The 21,053-nt window shown below is 43.9% G+C and overlaps 2 protein-coding genes across 2 annotated transcripts; one reads left to right on the forward strand and one right to left on the reverse strand.

The window, feature by feature from the left end:
* The first annotated feature begins 1,986 nt into the window (after nucleotides 1-1,986).
* LOC147957348 (protein ENHANCED DISEASE RESISTANCE 2-like) lies at nucleotides 1,987-9,857 on the forward strand. Its single transcript, XM_087536304.1, has 22 exons — nucleotides 1,987-2,528; nucleotides 3,283-3,357; nucleotides 3,849-3,902; nucleotides 4,399-4,464; nucleotides 4,811-4,911; nucleotides 4,990-5,048; nucleotides 5,137-5,253; nucleotides 5,354-5,394; nucleotides 5,498-5,598; nucleotides 5,685-5,780; nucleotides 6,412-6,476; nucleotides 6,558-6,629; nucleotides 6,729-6,884; nucleotides 7,021-7,241; nucleotides 7,331-7,367; nucleotides 7,474-7,607; nucleotides 7,687-7,788; nucleotides 8,304-8,348; nucleotides 8,730-8,870; nucleotides 8,948-9,043; nucleotides 9,209-9,310; nucleotides 9,393-9,857. Exons 1-22 carry the CDS (start codon nucleotides 2,241-2,243, stop codon nucleotides 9,507-9,509), a joined length of 2,286 nt encoding a protein of 761 aa, XP_087392430.1. The 5' UTR covers nucleotides 1,987-2,240; the 3' UTR covers nucleotides 9,510-9,857.
* A 481-nt stretch (nucleotides 9,858-10,338) lies between these two features.
* LOC147957349 (multiple organellar RNA editing factor 2, chloroplastic-like) lies at nucleotides 10,339-13,313 on the reverse strand. The gene is made up of 4 exons (XM_087536305.1): nucleotides 12,835-13,313; nucleotides 12,606-12,703; nucleotides 12,453-12,518; nucleotides 10,339-10,765 (listed from the first exon to the last, which is right to left on the reverse strand). The coding sequence occupies exons 1-4, from the start codon at nucleotides 13,230-13,232 to the stop codon at nucleotides 10,620-10,622; spliced, it is 708 nt and encodes a 235-aa protein (XP_087392431.1). The 5' UTR covers nucleotides 13,233-13,313; the 3' UTR covers nucleotides 10,339-10,619.
* Nucleotides 13,314-21,053: the final 7,740 nt, after the last annotated feature.

The following is a 21,053-nucleotide window of genomic DNA, read 5'->3' on the forward strand; positions in this document are numbered from 1 at the left end:
GACGTAATCAACATAGGCAGACGAAAAGGTGAAATGCGAGGCGCGTCCTGGCTTGTTAATAAACCATCATCCGGGCCCCCCAAAAAATAAAAAAATAGCCGTCATCCAAATATTACGTCCCTTGGCGGCGGCACCAGGGGCGAATCTACTAGGGGGCTTTAACAGGCTTGAGCCCCCCCCCCCCCCCCCCTTCAGCACTGTAAAATTAGCTTTTACTACTACTTTCAAGGTCCAATTTTTTATAGATTCGTCACTGGGCGGCACGACATGCCATCGAAAGTGGAATACCCCAATAACCCCCCCCCCCTCTAGCACTATAAACCTAGACGATGCCCCGCACGTTGCTGCGGGATTATTTTGCAATATTTTTCTAAGATATTAATAATTTTATGGAAATAAGAATATTCGGAGAAATAATATGTGAGCTAAATCTAAAAATACATATGGTTTATTGTGTTTGATTATTGTATTTTTGTAAAATATTTATTAAATATATCATGCATGTTTGCATGTTGAAGTCAACCTTTTCCTATGACTCATTGAATGCTGAAGTGGGTCTTTTCTAATGCATGTTGCTTGATGAGGTGGCATGCTTGCATGTTGAGAGAAATAGGTTAGTGGGGGCTAGCTATTTAGATATAGAAGATTAGCCTTGACTACTACTTTCAAGGCCCATTTTTTTTTGTAGATTCACCACTGGGCGGCACGACATGCCATCGAAAGTGGAATACACCAATAACCATCACCCCCCCCCCCCCCTCCGCGCCACCGCCGCCTCTGTAAACCTGAAGACCTAAAACGTTTTATAAAAGTTAAGAGAGGTAGATGACATGTTTTCAATTAATAGATAAAGTTGATCCACATCTATACTGTTTTATATACAAAACACAACTGTCGGCTATGTTAAGTTCCTTATTTTCACACAAGTATACGTGATATTCATTTATTCTAGAGCGCAACACACGTAACAATGTACCGTCTAAGATCTAAGAGTGCATTGTTAGGACGATATGGGTTAGAAGGCCACACATCTTTTCCTTCCCCTGACGCGTAGGCACTAAGGCGGAGTTCTCTTCCCTCTCACCAACCAGCCCGTAGATTCTCCTCCGCTCTGCCCGTCACTTCGGCGGCTGGTAGCGGAAACGGCAATTCCGGTGGTTCAGAGCCGGTTAGTAGTTTAGTTTAGCGTTTTTTAATCCTTGCATGGGTGGCGCTTCATCTTTGAGTTAGTCTTCCAGAAATCTATCCTCCTTGAATTTGTCTGCCAGGATGAGTAACGAAGCTTCGACACAAATTTCAACCGTCCTCTTAGAGCGGCAAGGTTAGGGTTTTCGTCATACATGTGCGACGATGAAATCTAGTATCAGACACTAAAGATCGATTCAAGGGTTCAATGATTACGACTGTGGTTCCGGGGCGCTAGTCCTTAGTGGCACGAGCACGAAGACCTCCTAGATGTCATCGACAAAGACAAGCCGGCTCCGGTACAGAAGTGATGGCATCGGTGCGTCAACGGACAATAGTGGTCGTTCGATGGTCCAAGAACCTCGGTTCATTATATTTTTTTGCGTGTTTTTGTACTTGCAGGGAACTTTTATAATATAGCTCTGCTTTTTTTACGTATGTATTCCCTCCATTCCAAATTACTCGTCGCAGAAATGGATGTATCTAGAACTAAAATACATCTAGATACATCCATACCCGCGACAAGTAATTCGGAAGGGAGGGAGTACTACACTCTACACTTTGCAACTGGGAAAGGAAGAATTCCCAAAATCTTAGGAAGAGGGGTACAAACGGGCGGACTGCACAACGAGTAATTTGACTTAGACACGAGGTGCTACAGAGAAAAGTAGCAAAAGGAGAAGCAGTAGTAGGAGAGCTGGAAACAAAAGCTGCCAACACGAAATCAATAATTTAGGGTCCCTAAAAAAATCAATAATTTAGTGGATTTTATTTAAGACTACAGTAATTAATTCCGGTCTAGCTATCCCCGCCTGGATTTCCGAAAGAAACAAAAACAAACTCTCGCCGCCGTCCTCTCCCCGCTCCCCACGCCTCCAGCCCCTCTCCCCCCTCCTCCTCCGCCGCCGCGCCTCGCCTCGCCGGACTCCGGCCGCCGGCCTACCCCAGGGCTCCCCGTCTCCTCCTCCTCCCCGCCTACCCGGGCAATGGCTCACTGACCAGGCCGCCGAGGCGAGACAGACGACCGAGCTCCACCCCCACGCGGGCCGAGGACGATGAGCTCGTCGGCTTCGAGGAGCGGAGAGCTCGGGCGGACGTGCGGAGCGGACGCCCCTCCCCCGAGGCCGGCCCCCGCCCCGTCCACGGCCGCGGCGAAGGCGCGGAGCGGGGAGCTGCTGCTGCCGCCCATGGGCGGCGCCGACGCCGCGGCGGTGCGGCACGAGGGGTGGATGGTGCGGTACGGGCGGCGGAAGATCGGGAGGTCCTTCTTCCACACCCGCTACTTCGTGCTCGACAACAAGCTCCTCGCCTACTACAAGAAGCAGCCCAAGGACAACAACATGGTAGGTGCTCCACAGCTTCAGAGCTCCATACTGTGCAGTTATTAGCTTGTCGGAGTCGTCGGGGTCGCGGTCCACCTTCCGGGGAGAGCTCCGGTTGCTCCCCGGCGAGTTTTCAGCGGGATTTTTCCTCGCTCGTGGTGCGCTCTGGCCAATTTGGGTGGAGCGGGGGAGGGCGATCGGGGGATTCAATCGGTTGTCAGTTCTACTTGCGGTAAATAACTTTGGGCGGAGAGCAGTTCGGTGCCATAGTTAGGCCAGGATCTGCTGGGTTGAATTCAATGTTTCCTCGTGCAGTGAGCTGGTGTCAGTTGTAAACTCTGAAGCTGAACGAATTTGTTCATTATAAGTTAAACTGCTCTTGACTAAGCGCTTTTTCTTTGAATTTGTGGGGTTTTTCTTTTTCCTGTGAATCATGTGAGCAACTTGCTTGATGTGCCTGGAGCACATGGATGACCTCTTTTACTGTTCCAATAATAGAGTCTACTGTTATCTTGTAAGGTGCTGTTTTCATAGATGGACAGCACATAGATGGGGTTAAGGGTAAGAGTGCTTGGAACAAATTCCCCTGTTTCTGTGGGAACCGACAAGTTCCAGTTAGCTGCATTCCTCTTTGTTCGAGCCTTAGCAAGAGGTTTCCAATACAATGAAAAAAACGTGACAATTTGATACCAGTACATTGTTTGAGTGGTATATTCCGCAACAGGGGCATGGTGCTTGCATTTAACTTTCTGGAGCAAATCTTGTGGATGTGCAGGTGCCACTTAAGTCTCTTCACGTAGATGGGAACTGCAGAGTGGAGGATAGAGGGCTTAAAACACATCATGGACAAGTAAGTTCTCTTTTGCTTAGTTCATGCTGCGTTTTTAGTTGAGAGCACTAGGTGTATCAGTTCCTTGCACATGAAATCCACTTGTCATTAGCTTTTCTCTTGAATACAATTTCTGTCATGTTAGTTTTAAAAAAATGGTATCCTTATTAGGATTGTACCTCTGAGCACAACAGGATTGCTAAACAAATAGTGTGGCATGTATTTCACTTGCCAAACTGGCGTATTATAGTTTTGATCATTCGTGTAAACTGTTCTGTTAACAGGTAAACCATACAAAGTGAACACAAAACATGTGAAATTGAAAATTTTAAAATGGCAATATATTGTGTCTACTTCGGCACAGTTGATCAACTTAGACAAATCATCAGACATTGCTGTAAGGTTAATATATACTCCGCATATGTGCATATTCCAGCATATGCATGAATTTTGACGTGTATTCTAATTTTGCACTGTCATCTACACATTTAATCATTATCTTGCTCTCGCAGATGGTTTACGTTCTGTGTGTCTACAACAAGAAAGAAAAGGACAATCCAATCACGGTTTGTTACAAATCCGAGCTCTTCAAATGTTACCAGAATTTAGAACCATCTGACTATATCCATATTAATTCCTGTGCCTTTGCCTACATTTGGAATATATTTTTCCTTGCTGGATATTGTTGTGACTGCTACAATATACTGCAATGGCAAATAGCCAGGCAGACTAGTAGCACCATTTTCCTGAGTATAGTTTAGTTGCAAATGAAATGATATACTTCTTTTAGCCTCAAAAGGCAATAATATCCTCATCACGTGGGTCTGCTTATATATGAAATAATGTTATCTTTGTTCTAGCTTTTCAAAATGGGACTTAGTATTACTTCTGCTTGATAATGAAGTGAATGTTATGCAATTTATGTGCTGAAGTTTGGCAATTTTGATATGGGGGGCTCCCTTTTTTGGCAATCTTCTCAGTCCAGTATTTTTTCTCATGAGTATATAGTAAACCGTTTGCTATTACTGTCCATCATTCATGTTCCTATCATTCTTCAACCAGATGGGTGCACGTAATATCGAGGAGGCCCTAGTGTGGAAAAAGAAGATAGAGCTCCTTATCGATCAGGTAATCAGGTGTAGTAGGTCTGAAAAACTGTAACTGCATATGTCAATTGCTGTAAACATTATAGAATCAGACATCATGGGCGTTTTTATTATTATTTGCTTGTTTGGTCATTGTGTGCAAGTGAATAACATTTAGTTTGCTAGATTGTAAATGCACTCCATTGTTCTTCCCTTGTAGATTCCATAAAACACTGCCAACTGGTAAATTTCCGGAGACTGCAATGCACCAACGAATATGTATTAAGTCACATAGTGTATAATCATCCAGAAGAACTCAGTGCCAAATTCTGTAGAACTACAACAGGCGAACACCGCACTCCATTCTGATAAAGATCTTCATTATGCAGCAACAGGACACTATGACAGCTAAAAACCGTAAAGCTTTTGCATCACTGGACTTTGACATGGATCTTGGAGGACCACCTTCATTCTCTGACCCTGATAGTGGGCAAGTGAATCTTCGTACTTGTAATTGTAGATTAGTTCTTTCGGTTAATACTTAATTGGAAATGATATTCTCTTGTAGACCTGAAGATGAAGAGGAACCCCGTCCCATTCTGCTTCGTAGGACAACTATAGGGAAGGGTAGGAAGTTTGGTTACTCATTTTCTGCCAAAATCTATTATTTTATATTAATGATTTTGACTTCTAAATATGTCATTTCTTCTTCTAGGCCTTCCTGATTCTGTACATGACTGGACCAAAGAACCTGATATTGGTCTGTCAAATCAGAATGACACCAATCAAGCTAATTCTAGAAAGAACTGGCGGCTTCTTAGATGCCAGAATGGCAAGTTTTTTAGTTCCTTACATAGATCTGTAACATCCGTAAGAGACCATACCTGGTTCATATGGAAATAAATTTAGTATCTTGTTTTTATCATTGGCAGGGTTGCGCATCTTTGAAGAACCTGTGGAGGTCGAATACCTTGTATGTACTTTCTTTTATACCGATTTAGTTTTAGAGAGGTGCTGAAACCCCTGCTAATTGCTAACCAGAGGATATATTTACAAAAAAAAAATGTCATGTGCAGGCAAGAAGCTGTAGCCGATCAATGAGGGCTGTTGGTGTCGTGGAAGCCACATGTGAAGCCATTTTTGGGCTGATAATGAGTATGGATGTAACAAGATATGAGTAAGTGTGTATTCCTTTACTTTCTGCTTGCCCATATATTGATATATATGTATGTTGATCTAGGTTTTCTTTACACTCAAATGTAGGTGGGATTGTAGCTTCCAGTATGGGAGTTTAGTTGAAGAGGTTGATGGTCATACTGCAATACTATATCATCGGCTACAGCTGAATTGGTGTTCAATGTAAGAACCTTTTTGTTGTATATCAACAGATTGCATGATGGTTGAATTGAAGTCTTTTACCTGGTGCTGGTTTGCTGCTACAACTTGAAACTCCTATTAAAATAACAAGAGTAGGCTGGATAACCCTGGCAGGTCAATGAACTATCTGAGCATGGACTTTGACTCGTTTAAATCTGAATTCGGGACTTCGAAATTTGGCTTATAGTCATATACTGTAGCATTGTAAGATTGACATTATCTGGACTCAGTAGCAAATTCAGTATTTTGCACTTTTTGATGGCTGGATACTCCACTATCTGGCAATAAGCAGCCATGCTGTATAGTTTACGCCGATCATATATAGTAGGTCTCTGTATCCGCACCTAAGCCTGCTGCATAAACGTGAAAGTGAAATGAATGGCAATGAAGCAAAACCAACTTACCAGAGGAGCTGGCAACAGGGGTGAGATATAAAATGTACCACATGACAGCAACGAATAGGCGACTCGTCTGCTTACTTTGGTAGACGACTACAAAGCTGCATGTCTACGTGGCAGAACCATAAGGCCGCTATGGATTCTAAGTTTTTAATATGTATATTACATTGCATTAGCTCAGATTTTCTTCCTTGTGTAAACAACTGAGCCTGCAGGATTGTCTGGCCACGAGATCTTTGTTATGTACGATATTGGCGGCGCAACGATGATGGAAGTTATGGTAAGCTTTAGAGTAAGTTTATTTCTAGTTACATCATCCGTTTAAAGCATCTTGTTTGATGCTTCATGTTTAAACTTGCAGTTGTGTTGTTTCGATCTACTGAACACCCGAACTGTGGTCCCCAACCAGGATTTGCGAGGGCTTCTATTGAAAGTAATTTGCCTTCTGCTTGTTAGAAATCCTACTCGTCTTGAGATATTTAAAAACAGGTTTTGTCACTTTTATCTTTTCCTGAACTTCCTATTAGTTCAGGTGGAGGTTTCAAGATCACTCCTCTCAAACCCGTGAATGGAAGACCTCGCACTCAAGTTCAACACCTTATGCAAATTGATCTCAAGGGATGGGGTGTGAATTATGTCACATCATTTCAGTACCACTCTGTGCTGCAGATGCTGAACTGCGTTGCTGGTAACAACTCTTGCAACTTGTTATGGCATGAAATGAATACCTGTTACTAAAAAAATCTTGTAAATCATAACTGCTCATTTCAGTATTCCTTTTTGTTAATAGTCCGTGATTGTTTGGCATTTGTATATATTTCCAGGATTGCGTGAATACTTTTCCCAAAATGATGACGTTCACACAATTCCGAGGATTCCTGTGATGAATACTATGGCTAGTGTGCCCACTTTTAGAAAGGATCAGAAACATCAAAAGGCTGACTCAAAGACCAAACAAGCAGACTCGGCTAATGAAAATTCAGATATGATAGATGATGAGTCAGAAGATGATGATGACTTTCAAGCTCCCGAATCTAGCTTGGAGGTGATAACCCTGACCAGAGCTATTCCTTTGTTTACAAGAAGTTATCTGTTGGTACACTATGCTAAAATCTCATTGCAATTCATGTACAGGAAGATGGCAATGTTGACAGTGACGCAAAGGGCTCTGGTTCGTTTCTTACCCAACTGCATCTTGTATTCCAATATCTGTACAAATTACCTGTATGACCACCCAACTCTAATCTCACTCCTTTGCATCATATCGGGTGATCCAGATCCAATAGATTTGTCCTGCTTTTCGGGCATTATTCGTCAGGATGCAAATGAGAAAAGCCGTAACAGTTGGTCAGTACCTGATAGCAATATCTTCAAAGTCCGTAGCAAGAACTTTTCTCATGACAAATCAAAGGTCCAAATGTTCAACATCTTTTCTTGTTTTCGAAGAAGCAGATTATCAAGAGCTTATTATGTTGTTATTTGAGTTTCAGGTATCTGCAGGCAAGTACCTTATGGAGCTTGTCGCAGCTGACTGGTTTAAGGATACCAAGCGTATGGATCATGTCGCCAAGCGTAAAGGATGTGCTGCTCAGGTAAGTAAATTAGTATGGTTAATTAACTGTCTATTTTATCTCAGTTGAATTGTTTTCGTAATTCTTGCAATATGATTGTGTCAGCGCATGAACCACCCATTGTCTTAACCTGCAAAGCAGCATTTGGAATACTTTAGTATTACTGTCTTTTTGTGTGTGCAGAACTACAATTAAATAAATAGATACTCGTTTTCTCTGTTTTCTTAAACCTCACACTATCATTTTCTTTCATTCATGGTATAATGATACTGACTATTAGAAGCTTGATATAGTTTGTGGAACTGTGGAAGCTTCATATAGTTGTACTTTGCATACCAGTAGCTAGGTCTTTTATCATGTAAAATATACTGAATGTTTGTGAAAGCTCGGCACCACATTATTGTGCTAGCATGAGAACCCATGCACGTTGTTAGCACTGTAAATGTATGCCTCTATGCATGAACTTAAGGGAGGTACTAAATCCCCCAGTTCTACTCTTATGTATTGATTTTGCCTGAAACCTTGTACAACTGTAGGTTGCTGCTGAGAAGGGGATGTTCAGCTTTGTAGTAAACATACAAGTAAGCTCCAGTTCTTTCACTCCTCCCACGGCTCATTTCTTTCTGCCCTCTTCTTGGGCTTTTTCTACAGAACAACAGTGACCATACGCACTGCAGAAAGTATCAGTCACTTCCATTTGCACTATATTTTTTGAACTTTTGGTTCTGACTTTGACAAAGTGCTTGCTCAGGAATCTGTATCTGTTCTTAGCATCCTAGTGGTGATAGTCCCATAAAACATTACAAACGAGAACAGATGCAAAATACTGTTCTGCAATTTTTGTATGGTTAACATTATACACTGCATGGTTTTAACCTCTATTTGTTGATCTTATGACCATTGTGCACCCTCTGGAAATAGTAATTCTCTTCCATGTACATTAAGTCAGCATGCTTTTGCAGATTCCCGGGTCAACTCATCACAGTTTGATCCTCTACTTCGTCACAAAATCCTTGAAAAAAGGATCGCTCTTGCAGCGTTTTGCCGATGGCGATGATGATTTCCGGAACAGCAGACTGAAGCTTATCCCATCTGTTCCAAAGGTGTTAATTTTTAATGCATAGCAGTTCGAGTGCATTGATGTTAGCTTTGCTCACCTCTAGCATGTTGACTTCCTCAGGGATCTTGGATAGTGCGACAAAGCGTTGGAAGTACCCCTTGCTTATTGGGGAAGGCTGTTGATTGCAGCTATATCCGTGGTCCGGAGTACATTGAAGTAAGGCACTAATTTTACTGAAAAAAATATTACTTTTCAATGTAAAAATATCAAAGTGCATTGTACGTGGAACAGTTGAAGTTATAACTGAGTCATAAGCACTGCATTCTTCTGGTCATCTATGGCACACTGGGTCTACATTCTGATGCACCCGTTCTTGTGCAGGTTGATGTAGACATTGGATCCTCAGCAGTAGCCAATGGCGTTCTGGGATTGGTCTTTGGTGTAGTTACCAGTCTAGTAGTCGATATGGCTTTTCTCATACAGGTAAAAAAAACCACCATAGTTGCCGAAGTCTCAAGATTCCACTTGAAAGGAATTATTTCTTTGACCATCTTTACACCTGCAGGCAAACACATACGATGAGCTCCCGGAGCAACTCATAGGCGCTGCACGGTTCTCACACATCGAACCCTCCGCAGCAGTAGTTCCCGTGCTCGATGACACTTCCTCGCCTGGGGGGTGAACCATTTGTGCAGATTTTTTAATTCTTTCCTCAAACTCTCCCATGTCGAGCCGCTGCAGCGATTTGCAGTTTGTAAAGCATCATCGGCGAAGTTCATACGGCATACAGTTTTTGCTCTTACCAGTTCCACCCACATTGATCAGTTGCTACTCGTTGGTAGGTGATTATACGGTGCAGTTCAAGTATGTACATACTGCAGACCTAGCTTAATTGCCGCTTCTTCTGTTGAAACGGTGTTACCGTAGCTCCATTATTCATGGGTAACTCGACTTGATTCTTTATTGTGTATACTATGTCACGTCACTTTATATGCTACAGTTGGCAACAATAGTTTAATTCATTGCTTCACTTGCCTGTGAGCCTTTTCTCTTGCGCAATTCAAGAATTTCACAGATTCATACAAATGACTCTTTTTCTGTGTTTCATACAAATGATTCTTCACCAAATGGTTGCTTACCATGAGTTCTTTTTTCTGTTGGTTCTCATGTTCTTACTGTGTTTGCATATTTGATGTGTTTCTCTATTATTATTGCGCTCTAACGTCTGTTCCAACTTAACGGACACTCACATTGTCAGTGAAAGTTTTGGTCTCTGAATCCACAATTTAAGGAGCTGTTTGCTTGGAACTTTCTTAAAGCCTGTCCCATTTCTAAGCTTCTGGATCCACAATTGAACAATCAACAATGCCCATCTCCAGTTACTCCATACATGACCCAAAGGCCATACCAACATTTAACTTAAGTTCGATAATTTAGGGGTGCAAGTTTTAGCTTTGTAGCATGCAGTTTTAGGCGACCAAGATTTATAGAAATTCTAGCCAACTGACAACTAGCAAATGTAGCAGTTTATTCATCAAATCAGATTTACAAGCACACATGACTATAGAGTTACCGGTAACATGCAATTCCAAATACTTAAGCTCACTCTAATAACTAGTTTGATACATCCAAGATGCGCGATCACCAACATGAAGAAAAGAAAACACTTGTGTTGGCATACAGTGAACATGCAGTTCTTCTATTCCGTAGATGATATTTATCCTTTCAGTTTACCCGGCGGAAGCCACCAGGTATTGTTATTTTTTGATCTTCAATTGAGCACCTCAGCTCATCACCGCTGCTGGTTCTCCCTCCTCCGTTGGTAGCGGGTTCTGTCATTGTACCTAGGCCTATCTGATGCCCTCTGCGGCACAGGCTCCACCCTTCTCTGCCTCTCCGGAGACCTCTGAACAATCTCTCCATTCACAAAAAGCTCAGCTGCAAATCAAATAGATCGCAGAAAATGAGTACATTACTTTATGAGGGTAATCTAAACAACCTAGTTTAATCCAAATATATTAAATACTAAACAGGCTAGACGGGAAAAGATAATAGCCGTATCAGAGATTTGCTTACAAGTCCATTAGCATCTAAAACAAGGTATTGCCTAAATCAGCGAAGTACACAAATAAGTGTTATCCCTTAGGCAGAACCCACAATAATAGCCACCTTTCAATTCAGCGAAATGTTACACCTACTGATTTGTGCCCCTTCCACTGAGGACACACCCGTTAAAGCAAGACATTGCCAATTAAGGCTCACCACTTCGCTAAGATGGACTACAAAACAACTTCGATAAAGAATGACCACTAATTCAACTCAAAAGAGGAAAAAGGCAGAATATATGGTGGCTGTCTCATCTCCTCTGATCAGAACCCCATTTTTCCAAGGTGCTGAACAGTCAGAGAGACGTTTATTCTTAGTCCATAAGCAATCAAAGCAGGACATTGCCTTTGAGACGTCACAGCTTTGCCAAGATGGACTAAAGAACTTTCATAAAGAATGACTACTAGTTAAACTCAAAAGAGATCAAAAGGAAGCTTAATGTTTCATCTCCACTCATCAGAACCCCATCTATTTTGCCAAGGTGCTGAACAGTTAAGAGTGACATTTAGTTTTAGTCCATTAACATTCAAAGCAATACATCGCCAAGTAGGCTTCAACGCTTTGCCAAGATGGACAACTGAGTCACGTTTGATGAGAATGCTAACGAACCAAATTAAAAAAATGGATATCTTGAAGTAAGCAACAACCCTAGAGGCGGTAAATGCGTGACCAATGTCTCATCTGCAATGATCAGAATCTCATCTTGATGAGGAGCTGAACCATCAGAGAGACATCTTTTCTTAGTCACTAGCATTCAAAGCAGGGCACTGCCTTTAAGACTTCACAACTTTGCCAAAATGGATGAAAGGACATTTTGTAAAGAATGACTAGTTAAATCAAAAGAGATTAAAAGACAGTAAATGAGCTATCCAATGTTTCATCTCCACTGATTAGAACCCCATTTCGCTGAGGTGCTGAACTGTAGGAGATACATTGTTCTTAGCCCGTTAGCATTCAAAGCAAGACATCGTCGAGTATGCTTCATTCTTTTGCCAAGATGGATACAAATCTGTTGAAAAGAATGGTGACTGAACAAAACTCCAAAAAAGATAAATGGTTCAAATAAGCAACACCCCAGAGGGTAAATGTGCTAGTAGTGTTTAATCTCTACTGATCTAAACGACATTTTACCGAGGTTCTGATCTGTTAGAGAAACATTTTTATCTTAGTTCATTAACATACAAGGCAGAACATTGCATGTAAGACGTCATAATTTTCCAAGATGAACTAGATCATTTTGGGACCATGTCTGGTCTGAAGAAATGTCATTGTAATCAACTGAATATCCTATCCCCGGTAGATAGGCACTTCCATTTCCGAGGTGCATTACTCCCTGAAAGAGACACTGCGCATATAGGGTTCATTCACATTACCAATTGACATGGGGGACACTACATTCAGTATCCAGTGTTCTAAGAACAATTCTATCATAGAACTAATAATGTGGAACACCTATAAATAGCATAGATACCGACAAGATTAACTGATCTCCTCGACATGGTTGCAGACAAACACCTACCTCCATAGTCCTTGTGCTCAGGATCAACATACGAATCAGGAAGCACAAACAAAACACCAGGAATGCCTGCAACATACCAAAAGTGCATCAGGTATATTTCATCTTCCAAAAAATAAACAGGAGGGCAATAAACGGTAACAGACAGAAACAAACCTTCCAGTTTGTTGGATGTCTCCTCATCGATCTCACACCCAAAACCGAAGTATCGCTCACAGGAGACATTGTAAATCTTCCTCTTGGCTTCCTCCTCGCTGCATCCGGCACAAGAAAATCCAGCACAAGAGTTAGATAAAGAACTACACCACCCTGTCTCACATCAATAATGTTGGAAAAGAAATGAGGTGAACACATCAGGGTCGGGTCGGGTTGGGGCGGGGCGCACCTTCCGAGGACCTTGGCGAGGGTCTGGATGTAGCAGTCGATCATCTGGTGCTTGGTGGCGCCCTCGCCGCCGGGCTTGTCCATGACGATGAGCCAGTGCTCGTAGTCGCACCCGGGGAACAGCGGCGCCATCTCGGTGGGCGCGCGGTCCCCTCCGCCTCCTCCTCCGCCGGAGCGCGCCGGAGAGTACCCGTCGCCGCCGGGCCGGCGCGCCATCCCGCGGAGGAAGCCGAGGCGGGAGGCGACGGCCGCGAGGGCCGCCGGGCGCAGCAGCGGCTCGTGGGGCGCCGCCGCCGCCGCGCCCCCGCGGCGGAGGAGGGCGGAGATGGTGACGGGGGAGGAGGACGCGCGGCGGGCGAGGAGCCTCCGCGCTCCGGCGGCTGCTGCGGCGGCGGCCATCTGCGTAAAACCCTAGCGGCTGCAGTGGGATTCCCGGTGGTGCGAGGTGGGGTGGGTGTCTGTGAGCGTGATGGATTTTGGGTAGTTGAGGACGGGTTTGTTCTTGCTCAGATGGGCCTGTAGGCCAAATGCGGGCCGGATGTGTGAGCTACTCAAGATCAGTTATTTCTTTTAACATCAGTACAGACACAAGCATACATTCATCTCTATGAACGCACACACATCTTACCCCTATAGGCACCTTCGAAATACTGAGCCGACGTATCATCTTGAGATTTACGAAGTCATCGTAGGCGCCTCGTCGGCGGCGGGAACGTCTCCTCGCACTAAATACGCATCGTCGGAAATTCTGAAATAAATCCAGGAATAAATGCGAGCACCAGGATTTGAACTCTGATGGACAGGAAGTACCATAATCCCTCTAACCATCCAATCATTGGTTGGTTCACCTAAAATCAGTTATTATTACTAGGTGTTGTGTTAATTTATTATTATTATTACTAGTATATGGCAACCCCTAAAAAAACACTAGTATATGGCACATGCATTTAGAGATTATTGGTGGAAACAAATGAAAAATTGGATCATATTTAAAAAAAATTGCAAAAAAAAACTTCCAACCTATTTACCTTCAACCATGGTAATACAACGAACACTAGAAATAATAAAAATTACATCCAAGTCCGTAGACCATATAGCGACGACTACAAATACTAAAGCAAGCCGAAAACATGCAACCTTCATCGCCACTCCCTCATCGAAAACAAGATGGACCGGCGGCGGCAGGAGAGAGAGGAACCCTAGGCCTCGTTTTTGGAGCCATGGTGGCTGAGTTTTGCATCTACCTGAAATAAAGGACGGTGCGTTCTTACCCTTAAAAATTCATGTAGATTGCCCATCACTACCATCCGTATGTTGAATGTAGATTCGTTATTTCTTTTCACCTGAGCGACGCAGCCTCACCAGCGGTTGGGCAAGTCCATGCTCTAGCGCTTCATGGGCATGCCACGTCACTAGTGCAGAACCGGGCAATAGCACCGGTTCGTAAGGCCTTTTAGTGTCGGTTTGGTAACCAGTGCTAAAGTGTAGGCACTAAAGCCCCCCTTCCCTTAGTACCGGTTTAGCACGAACCGATGCTAAAGGGCAACCACGTGGCACGAGCCAGCTTCGGGGGCAGGGAGCCTTTTAGTACTGGTTGGTGTCATCAATGGGTATTAAAAGGTTGGGAGGGTTTTGGGTTTATGATTTCTTTTTTATTTAATTTTGTGTTTTTCATTTAATTATTTTTCGTTTGTTGGTATTTTACGATACTACATATTGTACACGTTATGCATATATATAAATAGAATTTCTAGTAGAACCGATCATTATATATATATATACACACATGTGTGTATATATGTGTGAATTAATTAATGGTGGTTGTGAGACATTCGATGATATATATATATATATATATACAATTTCTCCTGATTGGTGCCTTCGGAGCCAGTGACATTAGCCTAGCTAATTGGTGCCTTCGGAGCACGATAACAATTGGAAGTGGTTCATGGGGCGGTAGCGGGTAATAGTATTCTCCTTTGGGATCTATGACCTGGTCGAGCAAAAATCCCGCTATTTCCTCTTGAATTGCTTCTATGCGGTCCTGTGCTAGGAGCTTGTCCCGCACCTCTTTGAACTGTTAAGAAGGAGATCGATATGCATGTGTATTAGTTATGTGACTAGATATCGATAATGGTGTAAAAATTGTGAATAGTGTTCTGACAATCGATATCGTACCCACTCCTGTCTTTGAGATTTGCTCCTTTCGGACGCCATCATGCGAATGTTCTCGCAAACGTAGTATGCACATAGATCATTCCCCGGCACCTGCTTCAGGGCCTTTACGAGAATGGAATTTGATCAGATAATAATTAATCAAGCATGATAATTAAAGAGATGACAGCTAGCTAGTACTACTTAATTATTTACATTGGGTCGATATCATTTTAGATTTTGTTTCCATGGGCCTAGAGTGGCCCAGATAAACTTTGCCCAAAGCCCTGCCCGCCGACAAAGAAAATGAATAAATGGGTTATTAAATAGTTTTTATCAGGAAATGACGAACTAATTAAATAGGCTGAGATATAGTTAATAATGATTGAAATTACCTGTTGACTATCCCCTTCACGATGGTGTAGTCACTTGCTTTCTTAAGTAGTGAGTCTAGTACTTCAACTGTTTCTTCATCAACTTTAATGATTAACAAGATCCAGTGAAATCTGCATGCACACACGTTTACATTTCTTAATTAAGCGGGCATATGTAAGCAAAAACATGTAGCTAGCTAGTAGGGAAAAACAGAATTTGTAGTACAAGACAGTGTGACTCACTGGAAGTTGTAAGGAAGTAGTATATCTTCATTGTATTTGAGTTCCTTGAAAAACTGTAGCATGCTTTCCTCTACACTTTTTTCGTGATATGGATCTATTTTCCATGTGCATTCATTAATGGTATTTGGGTCAACGAACCCAATGCCATAGCGTCCACCTTTTTTCATTTCATAAATCTTCATCCTGCATAATACCATAGAAAAGAATATAGTGAGAATAATTACAGGTAATGATTGATCAAAATGATCACTACAGCTAGCTTGAGACTTAAATTACAGAAAAAAATCACTTACAGACAATAGCAACTGACGATAGATTTGTCGAGTGTGTCTTTATTGTATAGCTGAAATAGTTCTGAATACTCAACGGTCACAGCTTTCTCATGGTAGTAATGATCCTTGTTGACATTCATCATGAGGGACTCTCGATTGGAAATCTTGGTAATGTCCATGTACCATTGATGCAATTCATACATTCTCGTTGGGAGCTTATTGACCTCCTCTGGCTTGACCAAAGGTTGGCCCCGGGCATATTTCCGTTTTATCCCTCCTCTCTAGTCGGAGACATGGACTCGATATCGAGGAGTTGTTCAACAGTGATCCCGATCGATTCAGCCTGCGCAATATGCTCCTCGGTTATTACCACATCGCCCACCCCGAGAACATTAACGGTTTGCCCACGATAATATTGGGCGCGCCTACTCTCATGTGTTGTTGGCACAACAAGCGGGGGGATTGATTGCGTCGCCTATTCTCCCAGCTGGGGAATGGTTTTACCGCTCCTTTTGCCAGCTGATTTGCTCGAGCTCGAGCTCGCCTCTTTCTGTAGACGTGCTCGATTTAACTTCTTGATGTGGCGCTCATAGTCTGTGTCAACAGGCTTGGGAGCTAGTGCTCTAGCCATACGAATGAAGTGGTCAATCTTTTCCACAGGCACTTTCTCCCTTGGCGGCGGTGGCGGTTTCTGTGCAAAATGGGCTTCCACCTCGGCCTTCGATATGGCTACGTTTCCTCCTCGGACTTGTCGTAAGGCCTCTGCGGAAGAGGCGCGAGGCTTGGACCATATTGAAATCGCTTTCCTCCGCCTGTACCTCCAGTACTACCTCGACTTGTACCGCTACGCACCATAGCTGAGGCGGCTCTCTTCCGTGATTGCTGAGGCGACGAAGATGGCTGACGTGGCTGAGTTGGAGGAGGAGGAGTGGCCTGATGCTGTGCCGGACTTGGAGGAGGAGTGGCCTGAAGCTGTGCCGGACTTGGAGGAGGAGTGGCCTGACGCTTTGCCGGACTTGGAGGAGGAGTGGCCTGAAGCTGTGCCGGACTTGGAGGAGGAGTGGCCTGATGCATTGGTGGACTTGGAGGAGCGGGAGTCTGCTGACTCGGTGGCGGACTGCGACGAGGAGTCGGATGACGCGGTGTCGGTGGCCTTCGAAAGATGATGCAATCCTTTCTCCATAGGATGATACGATGGTTGGCCTCTCCTAGTGTGTGCTCATCGTCACCTCCAGGAATGTCAAGATCTAGCCCCGAATATTGGTCCACCACCTCATCAACCAAGACACGAGCATAGCCCGCTGGAATCGGGTTGCAATGGGAGGTTGCCTCGAGGGGATTTGTAAAAGCAAGGGCGTCCGCCATCTTCATGGATATGTTCTTCATTTTGAAGTGTAGCTCGCAGTTAGTGTTCTCCATGATGTCATCCACTGGGTAGCTATCCAGCAATGCGTCGCTCGGGGCGGAACCCACGCTGCTTCTCGGCATGGATGGGACGGTGCTATCCAATGGTGGATCATCCGCTAGCTGCTGAGACCCCCTTTGATGGCTAAGTGAGTCGATCTGCTCCTGCTGCCACTGGAATTTGACTGCCAAGTCCGCGTGCGCTGATTCTAGGCCTTGAAGGCGTTCATAGTCTAGCTTCCTCTGCTCCTCCTCCATCTTCCTCTTCTTCTCCTCCGCAATCTTCTTTCTCGCACGGGTTCTGTAGTCGGCGTTCCAGTTCGAAAACCCCTCATACCACGGAATAGCGCCCATGCCTCGTGTTCTTCCCGGGTGTTCAGGATTTCCCAGGGCACGCGTAAGCTCGTCATTCTCTCTGTTGGGCTCGAACAACCCCGATCGAGCCTCTTCTATTGCAACAAGTAGCTTATCTTCGGCTCCGTCTAGACATGCCTTCTTCGAAACTTTGCCTGTCTTCGGGTCCAACTCCCCCCCCATGCGCATAGAACCAAGTCCTGCACCTGGGGGGCAGCTCAATGTTTCTGGAGTGACACCTGCATCCAGCATCTCTTTCTCAGACTTATCCCACTTAGGCATTCCCACCGCATAGCCACCTGGCCCCAGCTTATGGAACTTATCCTTTTTTGCGGCATTGGCCTTGTTTATTCTCGATCGTTCCTTAGATAATTCCGAATCCTTGAATTTCATGAAATCGTCCCAATGAGCACCTTGGTTCTCTAGTGTTCCCTCGAATACTGGAGTCTTCCTTCCTCCATTGACGTACTTGGCCCATTCATGAATCTTGTGGTTCTTGAATGCAACCACCATCTTCCTAAGAGCAGCGTCCTTGACTTTCTCCACATCTGCATCTGTGAAATGATCTGGTAGGGTGAAATGTTCCATGAGCATTTCCCAAAGCAAATGTTTTTGTCTGTCGTCGACAAAAGTAACTCCTGGACGTGGCTTTGCTGGCTCTCTCCATTCTTGAAGGGAGATCGGGAGTTGGTCCTTCACAAGAACTCCGCACTGACGAATGAACTTGTCCGCAATCTTCTTAGGCGCTAATGGTTCACCATTAGGTCTGATTGCCTCGATATTGTACTTTACGCCCTCCTTCAAATTTTTGTTCGGGCCTCGTTTCGTCCTGTTGCCTGAAGATTTGCTCGATCCGGATGGCTGAAAGAAGAAAGATCGATTCGTTAATATATCTTCAAGTCATTTAAAACATGTGATGATCACCAGATGCCTGCTTATATAAATATATATACCTCGCCGGTCTTTGTTGTTTGAAGATCAACATTTTCTTCGTCATGTTCATAGTTCATGACTTCATCAATTCGGTCGTCGCGATCGAATATCATATCACCCTCCCCGGTGTTGTTTAGATATTCGGAGCCGTCATAATCTTCTTCATTCTGATCATCATCTGGCCCGCGAGGATTGCGTATGATATTGAACAGGGCCTCTTCTCCCTCTCTGCCGGTATTGTCCGCCATAGGTTTTGTTTAACTAATCCAAAAGAAATATATTCAAATTACAATGCATGGATGCAATCAATTAATAAGGAAAAACTGAATCAATCATAGTACATAATAAGCATCATCGAATATAATCTCGAATACGTCGTCTCGAATAATAGATATAATCTCGAATACATCATCTCGAATAATAGATATAATCTCGAATACATCGTCTCGAATAATAGATATAATCTTGAATACATCGTCTCGAATAATAGATATAATCTCGAATACATCGTCTTGAATAATATATAATCTCGAATACATCGTCTCGAATATTATATATCGAATACATCACTGGCTAGGTAGCTAATAAAGATCGAATACTACACAAGAATCTAGGACACTCGCGGTTCATGCGGCGCGGGCGGTGGACACCTAAAGAGAAGGAACCCTCACAGGATCATAGCTGAAGTGAGATCCCTGAAGAAACTGCCAGGTATTGGAGAACCTGCCGCCCTCTAACGCAACCATGTAGCGATGGACGTGCTCGTCCTCCTCCCTGACACGGTGATGTACCACCTCCGGCGGGGCCGGCTCCCTCCGCACCGAAACTGGCCCACGCGAACGCCACCAAACGAGATCAGGGTCGACGACGGGACCCGGGGCCGGGTTCCTCATCAAGCGGCGCGCCCCTCCAGGCAGCACCTCCCAGTGCCAGCCCGGCGGAGCCCAGTCCCGGACATGGGTCAGCCGGACGTCGTCGCGGACGGGTCGACGGCGAGGATGTGGGCCGGGCATCGTCGAGAACAAATACTAGTTATATGCCCGCAAAAAGTAACATTTTTTTAATGATTGAATTTTGATAACTAAAATTTCTAACATTTCTATATAACTAACATTCCTATAACATTTCTAACAATGCTATATAACTAACATTTCTAATATTTCTATAACTAAAAAGCAAAAAAAAAAATTATAACATTTCTATATATAACTAACATTTGTATAACATTTCTAATATTTCTATAACTAAAAAAATAAAAATTTCTAACTTTTTTATAACTATTTCTATAACTAAAAAACAGAAAAATTTCTAACAATTCTAACTTTTTTATAACTATTTCTATAACTAAAAAACAGAAAAATTTCTAACAATTCTAACATTTCTATAACATTTCTAACAATGCTATATAACTAACTATTTCTATAACTAAAAAAAGAAAAAATTCTAACATTTTTATAACTATTTCTATAACTAAAAAACTAAAAAAATGTATGTGTGTGTGTGCTCACCGGCGAGGCGAGAGGCGACGGGGGGCGGCGACGGGGACGGCGACGGGCGCGGCGACGACGGGGACAGGGACGGGGCGGCGACGACGGGGACAGGGACGTACGGGCCAGGGCGGCGACGACAGGGACGGGGCGGCGATGACGGGGACGGGGACGACGCGGGACGGGCCGGGACGGGGTGGCGGTGACGACGGGGACGGGGACGACGGGCGGCGACGGGGGCGGCGACGAGGGATATGGAGACGGGGGCGGCAGGCGACGGGGCAGAGGAGAAGAAGCAGATGAGAAACTGAAAATTTTGAAGTGTTTAGTTATATAGGATGGACCTTTAGTACCGGTTGGAGCCACCAACCGGTACTAACGGCCTGTTTTGGCCAGGCCAAGCGGCGGGAAGTGCACCCCCTTTAGTACCGGGTGGTGGCTCCAACCGGTACTAAAGGCCCCCCCTTTAGTACCGGTTGGTGCCACCACCCGGTACTAAAGGGGGTGTGTTGGCGCAGGTGCGGTGCGGCAAGTTTAGTCCCACCTCGCTAGCCGAGGGGCGTCCACACTGGTTTATAACCCCCCGTGCGGTAGCTCTCTCGAGCTCCTCTCCAAAGCAGGCCTACTGGGCCTACATGTTCTGTGCTGCCCTGTGGGCCTACTGGGCCTTTGTGGGCCTGCATCCTGGCCCAACAACAGGTTGTGTTTCTAGTTGTATGTAGGCCGCTCTGGCCCAGTAGGCGGGCTTTTTATTTTTTATTTTTTTTGCTTTATTTATTTTTGAGTTGTTTTTTTTGTGTATTTAGAGTTTCTTTGTGAATATTTTTGCTTTAGGTACAAAAAATTACAAACTTTCTGTTAGTGCCCGTAGTTTTCAAATTTGAATAGTTTAAATTTTGAATTATTTGAAATTAGTGTGAATCACTAGTTCGTGAATAACTTAACTTTAAAAATCATTAAAGGCATGAAAGAATTTGTTTGCACATAAAATTTCTTCGC

This window comes from Triticum urartu, chromosome 7A (assembly GCF_056163025.1).
Source record: "Triticum urartu cultivar PI428250 chromosome 7A, HENAU_Tu73, whole genome shotgun sequence".
NCBI classification, from domain to species: Eukaryota; Viridiplantae; Streptophyta; class Magnoliopsida; order Poales; family Poaceae; genus Triticum; species Triticum urartu.

Excerpts from the sequence above, each read along its gene's own strand:
- LOC147957348 (XM_087536304.1), top strand. The coding sequence starts at position 2,241 with ATGAGCTCGTCGGCTTCGAGGAGCGGAGAGCTCGGGCGGACGTGCGGA. Across the intron at positions 3,903-4,398 it reads AAAAGGACAATCCAATCACG|ATGGGTGCACGTAATATCGA; the intron begins GTTTGTTACAAA and ends TTCTTCAACCAG. Across the intron at positions 6,885-7,020 it reads GATGCTGAACTGCGTTGCTG|GATTGCGTGAATACTTTTCC; the intron begins GTAACAACTCTT and ends ATATATTTCCAG.
- LOC147957349 (XM_087536305.1), bottom strand. The coding sequence starts at position 13,232 with ATGGCCGCCGCCGCAGCAGCCGCCGGAGCGCGGAGGCTCCTCGCCCGC. Across the intron at positions 12,704-12,834 it reads CTCGCCAAGGTCCTCGGAAG|CGAGGAGGAAGCCAAGAGGA; the intron begins GTGCGCCCCGCC and ends TGCCGGATGCAG. Across the intron at positions 12,519-12,605 it reads GACATCCAACAAACTGGAAG|GCATTCCTGGTGTTTTGTTT; the intron begins GTTTGTTTCTGT and ends GGTATGTTGCAG.